The sequence below is a fragment of the Xiphophorus couchianus genome, chromosome 14, assembly GCF_001444195.1.
Source record: "Xiphophorus couchianus chromosome 14, X_couchianus-1.0, whole genome shotgun sequence".
NCBI classification, from domain to species: Eukaryota; Metazoa; Chordata; class Actinopteri; order Cyprinodontiformes; family Poeciliidae; genus Xiphophorus; species Xiphophorus couchianus.
In genome coordinates this window covers 370,510-385,825 of record NC_040241.1, presented here as the reverse complement: position 1 = coordinate 385,825, position 15,316 = coordinate 370,510, and the positions used below count along the sequence as shown (strand labels likewise).

At 38.6% G+C, this 15,316-nt stretch overlaps 1 protein-coding gene across 2 annotated transcripts in view; it reads left to right on the top strand.

Annotated features, from left to right (window-relative positions):
• The window catches only part of afap1 (actin filament associated protein 1), a 129,262-nt gene extending 114,527 nt beyond the window's left edge, over nt 1–14,735 (top strand). For both annotated transcript variants that reach the window (XM_028038289.1, XM_028038290.1), the window contains exons 10-17: nt 2,461–2,672; nt 2,765–2,910; nt 3,001–3,115; nt 9,157–9,277; nt 11,483–11,647; nt 11,726–11,916; nt 11,996–12,163; nt 13,042–14,735. In XM_028038289.1, the coding sequence (XP_027894090.1) occupies nt 2,461–2,672; nt 2,765–2,910; nt 3,001–3,115; nt 9,157–9,277; nt 11,483–11,647; nt 11,726–11,916; nt 11,996–12,163; nt 13,042–13,068 (1,145 nt within the window). In that variant the 3' untranslated portion in view covers nt 13,069–14,735. The remainder of the gene's footprint in view (nt 1–2,460; nt 2,673–2,764; nt 2,911–3,000; nt 3,116–9,156; nt 9,278–11,482; nt 11,648–11,725; nt 11,917–11,995; nt 12,164–13,041) is intronic.
• Nucleotides 14,736–15,316: the final 581 nt, after the last annotated feature.

The window sequence follows — 15,316 nt, the reverse complement described above, 5'->3', positions numbered from 1 at the left end:
ACTAATCCTATTAATGGTTCACTTTTAAATGTTTATTTACACAGCTGGTATCACTTTAGCAAATAGGTGCTGTAGAATGTGTTCTATGTTTTAGATTATGTTACAATTTAAATTTTTAGTAGCCAGTATGATACAAGTTATTTTGGAAACTACTTGCCAAGTTTGGGATTTGAAAATAATGGTGCTACTGTCAGAACTGGGTGACATAATTATGTTATAATACAGGAAATTTACAGAAAAATACTGATACGGGAGCACGTTGGGAAAGAGAGGTGAAATATTGTAGTTAACTGGTCAACATGGGAGACTTGACAGGTATGAATTCAGTTATTTATGATGTGAAAAAAGTATTCAAATTCTTACAGTTCTTTTATGTTTGATTATTTTGACACATTTTACTGAACAAAGATAACCTGAGCAAACACTGTGTTAAATGCTGATTTCATATTTGAAATCAGCAAACCTTAGTAGCCTATATGCAATGAATATATAGGCTACTAATACTCATGTAGTGAGTAGGTCCATGTAGTGGACCTACTTCTGTTTAAATTTAAGCCACATCAGTATAGGATGTCGATGTTCAGGATATTCTACCCGTTTCACATTGGTAGATGGCACATCTGCTAAATTCCCTAATCAGAACATCCTACCTCTTTGAACATGGTGATGCACTAAATTATTTAATCAAAATACCTGATAAATACAGTATGTGGGTAGCTTATACCGGTGCATTAAACACCCTGCATCAGAAGAGTCTACCTTTTAAAAATATTTAAAATACAGAGGTGTTTGTAAGTAGTTTGTAAGAATAAAACTGTCAGACAGGGGAAACAAGTTTTTATTGAAATTAAATTAAGCACAGACATCTACAAATACAGATCACCACAAAATCTTTATTGTCCATTAATACATTATATAGCAGTGTAATGAATTGATCTTCATTACTAGGACTATTTTTGCTTAAGTCACTGTATAGCACTTTAAAAGCACTTTTTGCACATTATTAACAAGCACTTTATTTGGCACTGCACTTTTAGCATAGATTTGCACATAAATAACAATTTGCACACAAGAAGTTTTAATTGTATCTATTGAGTATTTTTAGAGATTAGCATGTAGCCTTTTGTTCTGGGCTCTGCACAGCTGCTCCTCATTGACAAGTGAGGTGGTTGCCTGTGGAGGGATGATGATTGTTACTCAGAGCAATGAGCTACTGGTGGGTAAAACTGAGCAAATGTTTGTGCATAATCTGTTGGGTGTGGAGTGCTAATGTAGAGTGACTCACCTGTCCTTTCTGTGTCCTCTCCAGGGTGTTTGGACAAATGCTGCCCCGGGGCTCCAGACACCATATATAGTTTCCGGGAGAGGCCATTGAAAAGTGTGGGGGGGGATTGTTTATGGGTTTTGTGCTATTTCATTATGGTGTAATGATAAAACATAAAATATTTATAAAACGTAAATGGAAATGTTTGTATTTAGTAAAAGGTATTTTAATTAAATAAGTGTATATTGGTGAATTGAGATCCCCCTGTGAGTTAAAGGTAGTTTGGTCTGTCACAGCTGGGACTATTTAAGACTGCAGTTTCACCTGTGAAATGATTGTTGATGCTGTGTGAAGAATAAACCACTACTGTTTCCACCTGACTCTGTCTCAAAGCTTCATCCTCACTGTAAAATCCAGGCTCAAAAGGCCGCCTTGTTACAAGCAGTCTTTATCAAATGCAGAGTAGTCAAAATGTGTCCTCTGAACTGTGCAGGTTCTGTGCTTAAAATTCTGTGCTACGCTTAATATACACTAATATTACACTAAACATACACAGCTTCAGTCCCACAAAATATCGCTACCGACATGCTCTTAGCATGGTTTGTTAAAAGAAGTATTATTAAACTAAAATATTTTAAAGTATAGGGGCAAAAAAGCTCACATAAACAACATATTTTGTCGTGATTAACGTTAACACCAAGCCATGACTTTTTTGTTTACAGTACAGTAGCAACAATTCAGATGGCAAACTAAAGTCATATATAAATATGTTTACAGGCTGCCTGTCAGGTAAACTTAAAACATGAAGTAATACAGCAGCTTAATGAAAGCCAGATATAAAATAAATAAAGCTTACGTTAATCTTTGACAAAATAAAACAGTCAAAACGAAGCTTCCACGGGTAGGATGTATCGATAAGACATCTGGTGAGTAAGCAGTATGCGTATTACCACAAGGTAGGATGGATTGATGGGTAGCACAGATGGTCAGAACACCGGCACTAGAGTATTGGAGTTTGATACGTGTGTTACACCAATGTGGCGTGTCTATTTTGGAGCTAACATCTTGATTTAGTGAAGTCAATTGGGATTCCTTTTTGGGATATCTTTTTGTAGAGCTGTCTACAATGTCAAGACAGGACCCATGAGAAGCAAAAAAAGAAATCTGTTATGGACTGCCTATGTTTTGACTGACAGGCTATCTGAACGTACTGTCCAATAACCGTTGGCGTGAGCGCTGGTGCCGCCTGAAAGACAACCAGCTACTCCTCCACAAAGACCGTGATGACCTGAAGAGCCACATCGCCTCACTGCCCCTTCGAGGCTGCGAAGTCAACCCCGGCCTCGACCACAAACACCCTTTCGCTTTCCGCCTTCTTCGTAATGGCCAAGAGGTGGCGGTGCTGGAGGTGAACTACTGATAGGACTCTGGAAGACACTTAGTAAAGAAGAGATGCATTGCACTCATGCTTTATTACTGTGTTCTCTGGTTTTTCTTGAGGCCTCCTCCTCTGAGATGATGGGGCGTTGGTTGGGGGTGTTATTGGCCGAGACTGGCTCTACCACTGACCCAGCCACCCTGCACTATGACTACATTGATGTGGAGACCACCGCCAATGTCATTCAACTAGCCAAGCAGTCCTTTTGGTGAGCAGAACAGCATTTGCTTGCTCTTTTGAGGTTTGTTGTCTCCCTCTTCATGAGCAGCTATATAACTTTATGCTTCTATCTCTTCAGTTTCACTAGTAAACGTGCCATCTCTCCCAATCCATACCTTGACAGCCAAGTCAATGGTTATGCCTGTCCTTCTGGTATGGCTCTACACTATGATGATGTGCCTATAAATGGAATGGTAAGCACACCTGGACACTTTTATTGCAGTGTTTTATAAAATTTCTCATAATCTTGAACATTCAAGGTTTCTTCTCCCTTTGCAACAACAAACTTCATTGTGTTTTACTGGAGTTTTTATGAGCCAAAACACAAATATATAACTGTAAAGTCAATGGAATTGCCTTGACGATTTGTTGTTTTCAACATTTTAAATTAATAAAAAATAAAAGAAATGGGATGGATATTAGTGGTCACACCCTGTTTACCCTAAAACTCTTAAATAAAATCCAGTGCTACCAATTTCCATGTGAAGTTATTTAATTAATAAGCACCTATTTGGTAATTAAATGAATGTTAACGTAGCTTTTCTTTGAAGGACTCAAAGGTTTGCTGGAGAACACTGATCCTCCAGGATGTCGCAATTGTTTTTATGACTTTTTTGGCGATCAGAGACATCAATTTCTTCTTTAGAAACATTTGCAAGGAATTTTGTGATATTTCTTCCTCATTAAACCCATTCTAAAATCTAAATATAGAAGAAAAAAATATTTTCTTTTTCTTATATATGACATATTGACATATTGGACAAAAAAAAAGTTCTTTAACAAACTTAAATAGCTCAATTTTTGTTACTTGCCTTATTGAAGATGAACTGTAATTGACATAATGTAAGGTTGATGCAACAAAGTAGTACAAATAGCCCAATATTTTTGACTAAATTGTCATTCTTCTACTTCTTCTTGCCATCTTCTTGGTTGTTTCCATTGCAGTTTTACGAAATACATCTATTTTGATGCGGCTGAAAAACCACCTTATCTTAGCGCAAAAACCTTTTATCAAAAAATGTGAGTTGTTTTTTAATTGGTGAGTTTCCATCAAGTAGATTTATTTTTATACTCTCAATTTGTGCAATTTTATGGTTAATGGAAGCACAGTCATGTTCATCAAATATCCAACTCAAATGTAACTTCACCACGGTTCTAAAACTAGACATTTTTAAGGGAATGAGAAGAACTCTTCAACTAAATGTGATTTTAGTGTAGAGTGGGTGGGGTCATTGCCAAATTCCTCTACAATCTGCAGTCAGGGGTTTGTGCAAAACACTAAAATCCATTCATTCGTTCAAGCTGGTAAGCTATTAAGGACATGTTCTTATTTACAATAACAACCTGGCAGGGAAGAAAAGGAAATATTAGAACAAACAACAATATTATACAGTTTTTAGGCATAAATCTACCTAAACATATGGGGTCGAATGCAAAGACTCAGATGATTGAAATAATCAGATGATTATTCGTGAAAAATGTTCAAAACAATTATTCATTATGAAATCTTAAAAACAAGGAGTTGAAATACTTTTGCAATGGAATGTAACTTTTAGTAATATGTGACATTATCTGGATGGGTAAATATTACCCATCCAGATAATGTCACATATTGACTTCCAGCTTGTACTAACTGTGACCTCTCCTCCTTCCTGTCATCCTTATTTTGTTGCTGTTTTTCTTCTATTTTTCATTCCTTTTCTTCACCTTGTTTGCTTGCTTTCCTCATCTAACTCAAGGAACTTGAGTTGCAGTACTCCTCTCCCACCACATGGGGAGGCCAGATGAAAGAGGAAGTGCAGCAAAAGAGCACAAATCTGTATGAAAATATGCCATTACCTCAACTCGTGACGCGCTATCCCCCCAAAGCTTCCTCTGCTTCCTCCTCCTCCTTTTCTGCTGCTCACTACAAATCCCCTGTTTCTAAAATCTCCTCTCGATTCCTGACTGCTGACCATAAACCTTTGGACTCCACTCAGGTGACTAACACTCTGCTGCTTAACTAATAAACTCATCATACAAACTCTTCTGCATTTATTCCTTTTTTAAGCCTCACTAACAATATTATACAGTTTTTAGGCATAAAAACTGTATAAAATTGGGTCCTCACCAATGACTTAGTTCTTGCATCCCTTCCATTATATTTTCTGCTTCCCTCAGATCAACTCATAGATAATTTGCTTTTCACATTGTTTGATAATTTAAACTACGTATTATGGTTGTGTGATTATCCTTTCCTTTAATATTTTTACATTGACAGCCTTCTTCTGCAACCATATAAGGCACCACACAGGCTATTATGGAGCTCTACCTCTTACTCACCACCCTTTGATGTGTGCGCTGTGTAGTGCCGCCAGCAACTGACCATAGACCACAAAGTGTTGCTCTGTTGAATAATGAAGGCTGTCAAGGTGGACAAATGTTTTCATTTCAGAAGGATTCACCTATTTTACTACATTTACAATATACTATTATTCAAAGTATGAACCAAATATTAATTTATAATAACTAAAATCATGGAAAATCATAATTTCTTGAATAACTAAGGATCCTAAATATTTGGATAATATGGGTTACATGAAAGATCTCAGCCAGTCAGCTGACAAACCAGTACAGCGTTCCAGTTCCCTCGGCTGTGAGACACTGTTGTTCTGGTTTTATTGTCCACTTATGTACACTTCTGGTTAATGTTAACGCCAATTAGTTGCAATTTACAGCAACAATGTCCTTAATAAAATGCTGCGATCATTTCATTATTATAACACTGCACACATTGTACGGAAGTGGTGGATGCTGTGAAGCACAGCATGAATGTAAAGAACAGGGAGAATCTGCTCTGTGTTGTGAGTTTATGGAAGATGAAGCCTTGAAAGAAGTTTTTAATAAAAACAATTTCTCAGTATTAAACACATGTAAATGAAGATATAAAATTAATTTTAGAAATGTTTTTAAATGAACGTTTAAAGGTTTTATGAACATTTTCATAGATATAAAGTATCAACTGTGGGACTTGTGACTTTCTATGCATCTTGTGGTCCAAAATTTTAGGTAGCTGAGTTATATTGCACTTTAAATTCACAGCATGCACAAGTCAAGCAAGCTGTGTGGCTTTTGATATGTCTGTTGGTGCAGTACTCTCCAAAAATGAGCTCTCCATATAGAGATTTATGAATGCTGGTACAGGCAAACCTGCTCTATAAAAGCCCTTTCCAAATCATCCAGTTTGAGTACAAAGAGATGGAAATTAGATGGAAATTGTAAGATCCCCTTTTGAGGAACCACTTTTGCTCAAAGTGCTCTGTCCGTGAGAGGATCTGCAGTTTGGAACTCACTTCCTGTTGATTTAAAGTCCGTAACCAGTTTTAGTACGTTCAAAAACTCTGGTTATGTCAAAAACAAAACTGAATCCATTTTTAATGTTTTACGTTTCACTGTTTGTTTGTAGATATTGTCAACAATATGTTGTGCTATTTTAAATGATTATCACTTCAATTTTTTAGAGGTACTTTTTAAAAGCCCATTTAGAGACAAGTGCTGAACATTAGCTGTTGCTATTGCACTATGACGCAAACATGGGACCGCTGTTCTGCTCAGTCTGTCTATGTCTGTCTCTATCAAATAAACTTAGTAATACTGAAAAAACATCAGAGGTACACACCAGGCGTCACAACAGCTCGGAAGGCCAACATGCAGAGGCGGCGATGGTGCATTTGGCGCCAAGGGCGCCGTATAGGAGAGAAAGGTTATGATAATCCTAAGGGCCCCTGACCAGCAGGGGGCCCTTCACAATTTATTTATTTATTTTTCTTCATAGAAATAAAAAAACAATTGGGACCCTGTCAATTACAAAATTAATCATATTGTAATTTCAAAGATTGTTTTTAGCGGTAAAAATTTAACGTTCCCACTCCCACACTAAAAAACACACATTCATATTTGTCCTGAAAACCCCTGGATCTGCATGAAATGGTTCGTTCCTGCTTGGAGCGCTTGACGGTGACGGTGTTCAGCAGCAGTCAGTAGAAGACAAGAACGACTGTGGCAGTTACTATGCTACTAAGAAAAATAATGAAATCAGGTTTTCAAAAAAAAAAAGAGAGAGAGGGAAAGAAAGAAAGGCAAGAGTGTCAATTTCTAACCCAGTTTTTCTCCGAGAGGTGGGTAGACTGTGTGAGATTATCAACCATTCAGCATTGTTAGCTTAGCTACAGACTGTTTGCCTCCATTTCACTAGCATCTAATGAGTTAAGGAAAAAAAATATGAAGATATTCATATATTTAACATGTCCCTGTACCTTTTACCACTTAAGAGGTGAGTCAGTCAGCAGCAGCTCTAACCCACGTCCCTCCTGACCTGTCCTCTTCTAAGTGAAATTAAAGCTGCAGTATGTGACTTTTATAAAAATGTATAGATTTTTTTCACATATTTGTTAAAACTGTCATTATGTTGTGACAGTATGGCATGAGAGATGTGAAAAATCTATTTTCTCTGCTTTCTCAAAGTGTTAGACACAACCAGTTAGTGGCAGGAGAGTTTTAGTGCTGTCAATCACAATCTCATGTAGCTGCTCATCCTTCCTCCCCCTCGCTCTGTGCTATGCTGCAGCTAGCGCAGTCTGTTGTAAATGCTTAGTCTAGTTAGCATAGCTACCAGTGATGGCAGATAAACGATTTTCCTGTAAGGATAAGTTGTTTTTTTACCATTTAGCAGCGAGTGAATGAAGTTGATTGACAGCACTAAGACCCTCCTCCTGGCTCTGATTGGTTGTTTTGGTCAGAACGTTGCATTACTTTAGCCAGCAATAGTAGTTCAGGGAGACTGTGGAGGAGATTGATTGTTTTCACAGATTATCTGTCTCATAACAAACTGTCACGATACAGTGACAGTTTTAACAAATATGGAGAAAACATATTTTTCATTAAAGTTATATACTGCAGTTTGAATAAAATGCAACTACATAGCATTTTTTTGAGAAGTCTGGATTGCTTTATGTATATTTTGCATGTTGCCTATGACTGTTGTTCGTGGGGAAAGACATTTCAGTAATCTAAAACTAATAGAAAAAATTTAAGCAACCTACTTGCATACTGTATGCAGACTGTTGGATGTAAAATTCCTGAGCAGTAAATATTGTTCTTGTTATCAGTCTTGGACCAAAGAAAGCAAGGCAGTTGCAAGCCTTTGAAATTGTGACACTTTTGATGGGTCAGATAGACTCAAGATATTGTAATAGCAGCTGCGTGGGGGGCCCCAATTAAATTTTTAGTCAAGGGGCCCAAGATTCCTGGCAGTGCCCCTGTTTAGCGCACACACCCTCGCATGTCACCAATAAAGCTAGCTTAACTCGCGCGCCATGTTTTCTCGACACAGATCTCACTCACCAGAAAAATAAATGGTAAATTAGTAGTATCTTGCCTATCATTAGTAGTATTTTGGCTACTTTCGTTTTCATTAAAGTAGCCAAAATGTTGCTACACAAAATATTTAAATGGAATGAATGCTTCTTTGGTGCAAATGCAACAATGCCAGTCAACTGCATCTTTATTAGCCTAATCTGTAAATACAACTGGTGCAATCTATCCTAGTGCAATGTACCAATCCAATCCAGCTTTATTTCGTCCATTCATCCATTTTCATTTTCCTGACAGGTCACCAGTCTGTTGCAGGGCAATACAAAAACAGACAGGACAAACAACCATACACACACACACACTCACTAAGGAGAATTTAGAGAAACCAATTAACCGAGCAGAAAGACCCCAGGCCGAGAATCGCACCCAATACCTTCTTGCTGCAAGGCAACAGTGCTACCAATTGCGCCACTGTGCAGTCCTCCAGCTTTATTCAAGCAAAAATATATTATCATATTAGCCATGTAATAAAATACTAATAAAATAAGCAAAAGCTAATATTAACATCTCAATATGTCAAAAAAAATTAGTTTTAAGAAGGGATTTAAAATTATACAATGGTGTAGCCTGTCTGATGCACTGGTGCCATCAATAAAAAAAAACTGTCGCTCAACATGATGCTAACACCACTATGCTTGACACATGATATGTCAATTATAATTACAGGTGATTTAGATTCGTTGAGTTCAGTATTAATCTTTGACTCTACTTTATTGCACTGTTCATACTTGATGTCTGACAAAAATCCCAAAGAGGGTTTTGTGTTTCAATATTAGAATTGCCATTTAAAAAGCTTCCCTTGTGCTTTTCCTGTTTGCTACAGTTCAAGGGAAAGAAGGGAGCCAGTATCAATGGAGTGGCTTCCAAACAGAAGGCTGAGCCAAAGAGTCAGGCCAAGAAGAATGGAGTCAGTGGGTTGGCATCTGTGAAACGCAACAACTCCAGTAAGTTTTGTCTCTGAATTCTCCTGTGGAGCATAAGGAACTCATGTTTTTTGTGTGTGTGGCTCCGTTGATCAGTCCCTCCAGTTTTTTGTGGAAATTTATGCAAAATCAAAAGTATCCCTATTTTGCACTAATGTACAGCAGAGGATTAGGGACACTAAAAACAGGAGAAAAAAATAGTTCTGATGTTAATCTCTTTCTCCTTCTATGTCAAAATCCAAAAAAATAAGTCAAGTATTTTTGTTGGCCTATGAAAATAGTGATATTACTGTTTCTTCCTCGTTAAAGGATTTGTAAACCTGAACTTTATCTACACTGAAAGTATGTCCAAAATTTATTAGGTAGAATTGAATTTTAGGACTAGATTTGTCTGATGGTGCTTACAGAATTTAAATAATTCTATTTCTGAGAAAAAAGTCAGAATTCCTTTTATTCATGTGGCTCTAATCCTCTTCCATACTAATGTGTAATTGTGAGTTTATAGCAATCCATCCATCTTCTTCCGCTTATCCGAGGTCGGGTCGCGGGGGTAGCAGCTTCAGAAGGGAGGCCCAGACTTCCCTCTCCCCGGCCACTTCTTCCAGCTCTTCCGGGGGAATCCCAAGGCGTTCCCAGGCCAGCCGAGAGACATTTTATAGTTTATAGCAATTTTTTCCAAAAATTGTTAAAAACATTGACTTTAAGTGACTAACTCCCACATGAAGGTAGCTGTATTTATTACTTTTACTACTCTGCTGCTTCAGCCTTACTTGAGGTCGAGTTATTGATATAGCCAGTAAGAAAAATCGAGCTATTTAAGTCCTTTAAAGAATACAAATGTTTGTGTGTGTCCAATCTACCTGCTTGTTATGTTTCTATCACCTTTTTTGAAGAAGTTTAAGTACAAAAAATGTTGCAAAGCTTCTTGCAAATATTTCTAATGTAGCAACACAAAATCAATCATATCTGATCCTGAATGTTGACAAGACGAAGGAGATGATCGTCGACTTCAGGAAGAACCGGCCCAGCCACGCTCCACTGCTCATCAACAGCTCGGCTGTGGAGGTGGTCAGCAGCACCAAATTCCTGGGGGTGCACATCACTAACGACCTGACCTGGACTGTGAACACCACGTCTCTGGTCCAGAGGGCACAGAAATGCTTGTATTTCCTGAGGAGGATGAGAAGAGCACACCTGCCCCCGCCCATCCTCAAGACGTTCTACAGAAGCACCATAGAGAGCATTCTGACCAGCTGCCTCTCTGTGTGGTGTGGAGGCTGCAGCGCCTCCGACTGGAAGAACGTGAGGAGAGTGGTGCGGACAGCAGAGAGGATCATCGGGGCCCCCCTTCCCTCCATTCAGGACATTTCATCCCAGCGCTGCGTGTCCCGAGGCCGAAACATCATCAGTGACCCCTCACACCCCCACCATGGACTGTTCTCCCTGCTGCCCTCTGGAAAGAGGTTCTGCAGCATCCGGTGCAGGTCCACCAGGTTCCGAAACAGCTTTTTCCCACTTGCCATCAGACTGCTGAACTCTTAACTGGACTGCACTCAAAAACTGGTCTCCACTTTATACCTTGCACATATACATAACTAAGTAACTTCCATTTTACTGTCAGTCCTGCACTTTATATTTTATATTTATGTTTATATTCATATTTTATACTGTATTTTATTTTTATTCTGGAGTAACCTCACAACATTGAAAGCCCAAAACATTGTCCTGAGCCATATGCAACGAAATTTCGTTCTGTATACACCCTGTGCATGCAAAATGACAATAAAGTCAGTCTAAGTCTAAGTCTATATCTATCACAAAAATCATAAAAAACCATCTTGAAATCCTGGATGGACTGACTGATGATTCTAGCAGAGCAATTTGTAAAACTCACAAAGTCTAGGATAGAAACTAAAAGATGGGAAGGTGGGTTCAGAGGTTTTTGTGTTCGATGTGTGATTGAGAGCGTTTGTAACCTCCTGTAACTCTGCAGAAAGTACTTAAAGTAACTCTTCAATTTCCCCTCCAAACGATTTGAGAACACCAGCCTTCTTTCCAAACTCAGCTCTCTGGTTGCCATCACTCAGGTTTGCAGGAAGGCAGGGCTTAGCTTTACTAATTAAGGAAGACTGATTCCTGTGGCTGGATTGCCATGTGGCTGACATCATGCAGCCTTCTCACTGTCTCCTTTATTAGATGCTTTAACAGCCAGACTCTGTTGTGCAGATGCAGAGCAGTGCAAGTACGGCAAGAACCGTGTCGAGGCAGATGCCAAGCGGCTGCAGGCCAAAGAGGAGGAGCTGATGAAAAAGAAACAGGAGATCAGGAACCATCTGAACCAGTTGAAGAAGGAGAGAAGAGACCTGCGCACTGCCGTGGAGGGGGCTGCAGGTAGGAAATCAGCCAAGAAGAAGGCTCATTTTAGCAGGATTTTCCAAAACTAGTAATTGTTTTTTCCGGAAATGCCAGGCAAACGTTCACATGCATCTCTGCTGGAGCGTTTGAAGAAGGTGGAAGTCGAGTGCAAGCTGAAGGAGGAAGAGAGAGTGAACCTGGAGCTGGAGGCAACAGAGGTCAAGGAGAGTCTGAAGAAAGCTCTGAGCGGAGGAGTGACCCTGGGCCTCACCATTGAACCCAAAGCTGCCTCCTCAGACCTGCAGGTTGGAACTCCACCTCTGTTTCCTCACTGATGGTTGGCTGAGGTGGCAGCTTAATTTTCTGTTTTTCTCCCCTTAACAGTCTCCAGCCATGCTGCGGAGAACACAGGAGTCTTCTCACTTCTCCAGCTGCGACACCAGCGACACAGAGTCCTGTACACTGCCAGTCAACAGCGCATCGCTACTGCGCCGGCAGCAGAGTAGCCAGAAGCCATCAACGGTCAGAGGACATGTGCTGAGGAAGGCCAAGGTCAGAGTTCACTCTGCTGACTGATGTCACTGCTCATCTTACTGTACCTCCATTTGAGGAAATAGTTTTTCCTCAAACTATTTAGTTTGAGGAAAAAGACTGGAATAAGCAACATAAAGTAACCTGAAGTACGGTACTTAAAATTCTTCACTTTACAGACCTGTCCATGACACCAGAAATGTTATTTGCAAGATTGGCCCAAAAGAAATAATTAACCAAGCTAATTACGTCATGTTATTATTTATTTCTCCTTTCACTTATATGTAATACACACACATACACACACACACACGCCCCCACACACCTACACTCCCGCACACACACATGTACACCCCCGCACACACACATATAGATTCAGACTATATAGACACATTGTCCACATAGACATAAAATAGAACAGACATAATACACAACAACACAAAAACCTATAAAAGACTTTCATATCAGTGTTTCCACAAAGACGACTACAAGTCGTCTTTGTGGAAACTGTAGTGCACTGACAGAAGGATGTGACAACATTACAAAAAAACTGTTCTTGGAGCTGCACAAACAACACAAACTTATATATCAAATTTCTCAAGAGTGCCTGGAAAGTCCTGACGTGCGTTACAAAATGTCTCACTTGCTCTACTGTACCTGGGTTTTTTAAGCAGAATTCTCATGGCCATAAGCAACTTTAAACTTCTGCATGCTATTGCTATTTTAAATTTCTACCACAAAGGGGCTGTATACAGGGATGTACAGTAAGCTTTGATTAAACTTACCTTTATCTTGTCTGTGCACATATGTTTTTGGTTCTTCACAGATACTAGACTGAAACTCAAACACATACAAAACAATGCTTCCAAGTTGTTATAGAGTGTGCTTTTGTTTCACAGGAATGGGAGCAGAAGAGCGGCTCATAAACCTCTGAAGTCTTCACATCGACCCTGCTTCCACTCCTTTCTGCTGCAGAAATTGTGTATATATTTATTTAAGACTGCTCATACAGACAGAGTGTGTGCCCAGTAAGACACAGGGATATCATTATCACCAGCTAAAACAAGAAACAATGTTTTATACACCATACATATCACTACACACAGCTTTTTAGCATGATTAGTGTGCCAAGTGATCCCATCACTTAGCATTCACAGACTTCACATTTCTTACTAAAAAATTCTGATGCAGTTTTAAAGAAACAAAACTAAGTATTTATTTGTATATTTTAAAGGAAATACTGACTTTCCCATTTTTTATTTATGCTGAATATTTTTAAGGGTTTTTTGTTGGGGTTTTTATGTTGTTTTTTTTAAAATTTGTGACTCTTGACAAGCAATTTTTTTTTGAATTTGTGGAGCTGTGTCAATCAGGGTCACAACAGAAGAACACACGAGATAACAATGAAACTTCCTTACAGAGAATAAAAAAAGAAACTGAATTACTTCTTGCTGTCACAACACTAAAGATTGGAAGACCTTTGACTGGAGGTGCATTACCATTAGTTTTACAACACGGAAGGGGCAGAAAATTGGGTAAAAAGCATAATAGAATTTTGGGTTCACTTACTTTTCTTCAACAACAATTTCAAAACAAATCTGCCTCAATTTTGAGTAAACTTGAAAAAGCTAGCATGTCTAGAAAAGGCTGAGGTGGTGTGCAATGCCCGGAGAGATAGTTTTACAAGCACTTATCACAGCATCCAACAGTAGCTGCATTTCCATTATCCAGGAAATTGTGCAAACTGAAATTACGAAAATAAATATGCTTAATAGAAGCATGCCGATTTTTAAAAAGCTCATGTTTTTCAATAGTTTTTGCTTTACGGTAAGATGGTTTTTTGGCCATATTGAAATAGTTGTATCTTGCAGAACTGCAATGGAAAACTTTTGTCGCATCATATGAGTCAATTTATCAACAGTCTTATGTTGCCACTGGCAAAAAAAATGACACAAGTGGTAGGAGGATGATAGTCTATTTGTTTTTTTTGGACAATGTTCAGCTGGCTTCACCAGAGCTCTCACAGCATCACACAGTCCATAAATACTTGTGTGTCATTCAAATGTGTTGAATCCATAGCTCTTCTGTGAAATTGCCAAGTACAATTTCCCAAAAATACTGCAGACGCAGCTGTTCCCAGGTGTAAGGGGTTTGTCGCTCCGATGACTGAATAAGACGCCAAGGTCTACTCTAACGGCTGATAGACGAGTGCTAGCACCATGTCTGAAATATGAATATATTTTATGTTGTTGTATACATCTGTCACTGCCGTGATTTTTTTTAATGATTTATCTTGTGAACAAGCTTATTCACTTGTGATTTTAATTTCATGTCTTGTTTAATGAGAACATTGCATTTGAGAAATTATTAGCAGAATATGGAGAAAGATTTGGTGCATTTGTAATGGAAACACAACTAGTTAATGTGATGCTAAAAGACATGCACGCTTGAAAAATATAAAAATTTGCAAGTTTGCAGTTGGAGCTATAAACATTGCTGCAAGCTTGCATTGCTAGCAATAAAAAGTAGAGAAACACAAGAGGCCAACTGGAAGTAATTACTGGCTCTACTTCTCTACTCACTTTTTCAAAGAGTCCTTGAACTGTTCTCCCATACACTTTACATATAACTGGTATGTTTTTTATGCAAAGATCAATGTCTTTAGCTACTTAACTATGTCTGTTTGGGTTACTTCTTTTAATTTGTCTAATTTGATACAGGTACCCCTTGGCAGTCAACAACTATCACGGATCAGCTGTACTGATAGTACAGCTGATCCAATTGTTGCAAATGTAATATTAGCAGCATGCAACGTAATTCAGTAGGTCCATGTGGTCAGATGCTAAAATGATATGGACTCTCTAATGCCACCACTAATGCTCTTTGGTAACTATTCTTCAAGGACCAGCCTTTTACAAACTGATGATTTCCTAATATATGTGTAATGGGAAAGATTCCATCTCAGTTTTTTACTATTTGCTTTGACCAAACTTGGCTTTTTGATGAGATTGTATTCTAGGGAGGCTGGGTTACATGGAGTGGTCAAAATGTTCATTCTTTGTGTTAATTATCAAAAACATTGAAAATAACCCCTTTACCTGAAATAGCCCAGAGATATGGTAAAACCACAATGGTCAGGTGGATCCAGGTGGAAAAGCAGTCAATCAATCAATC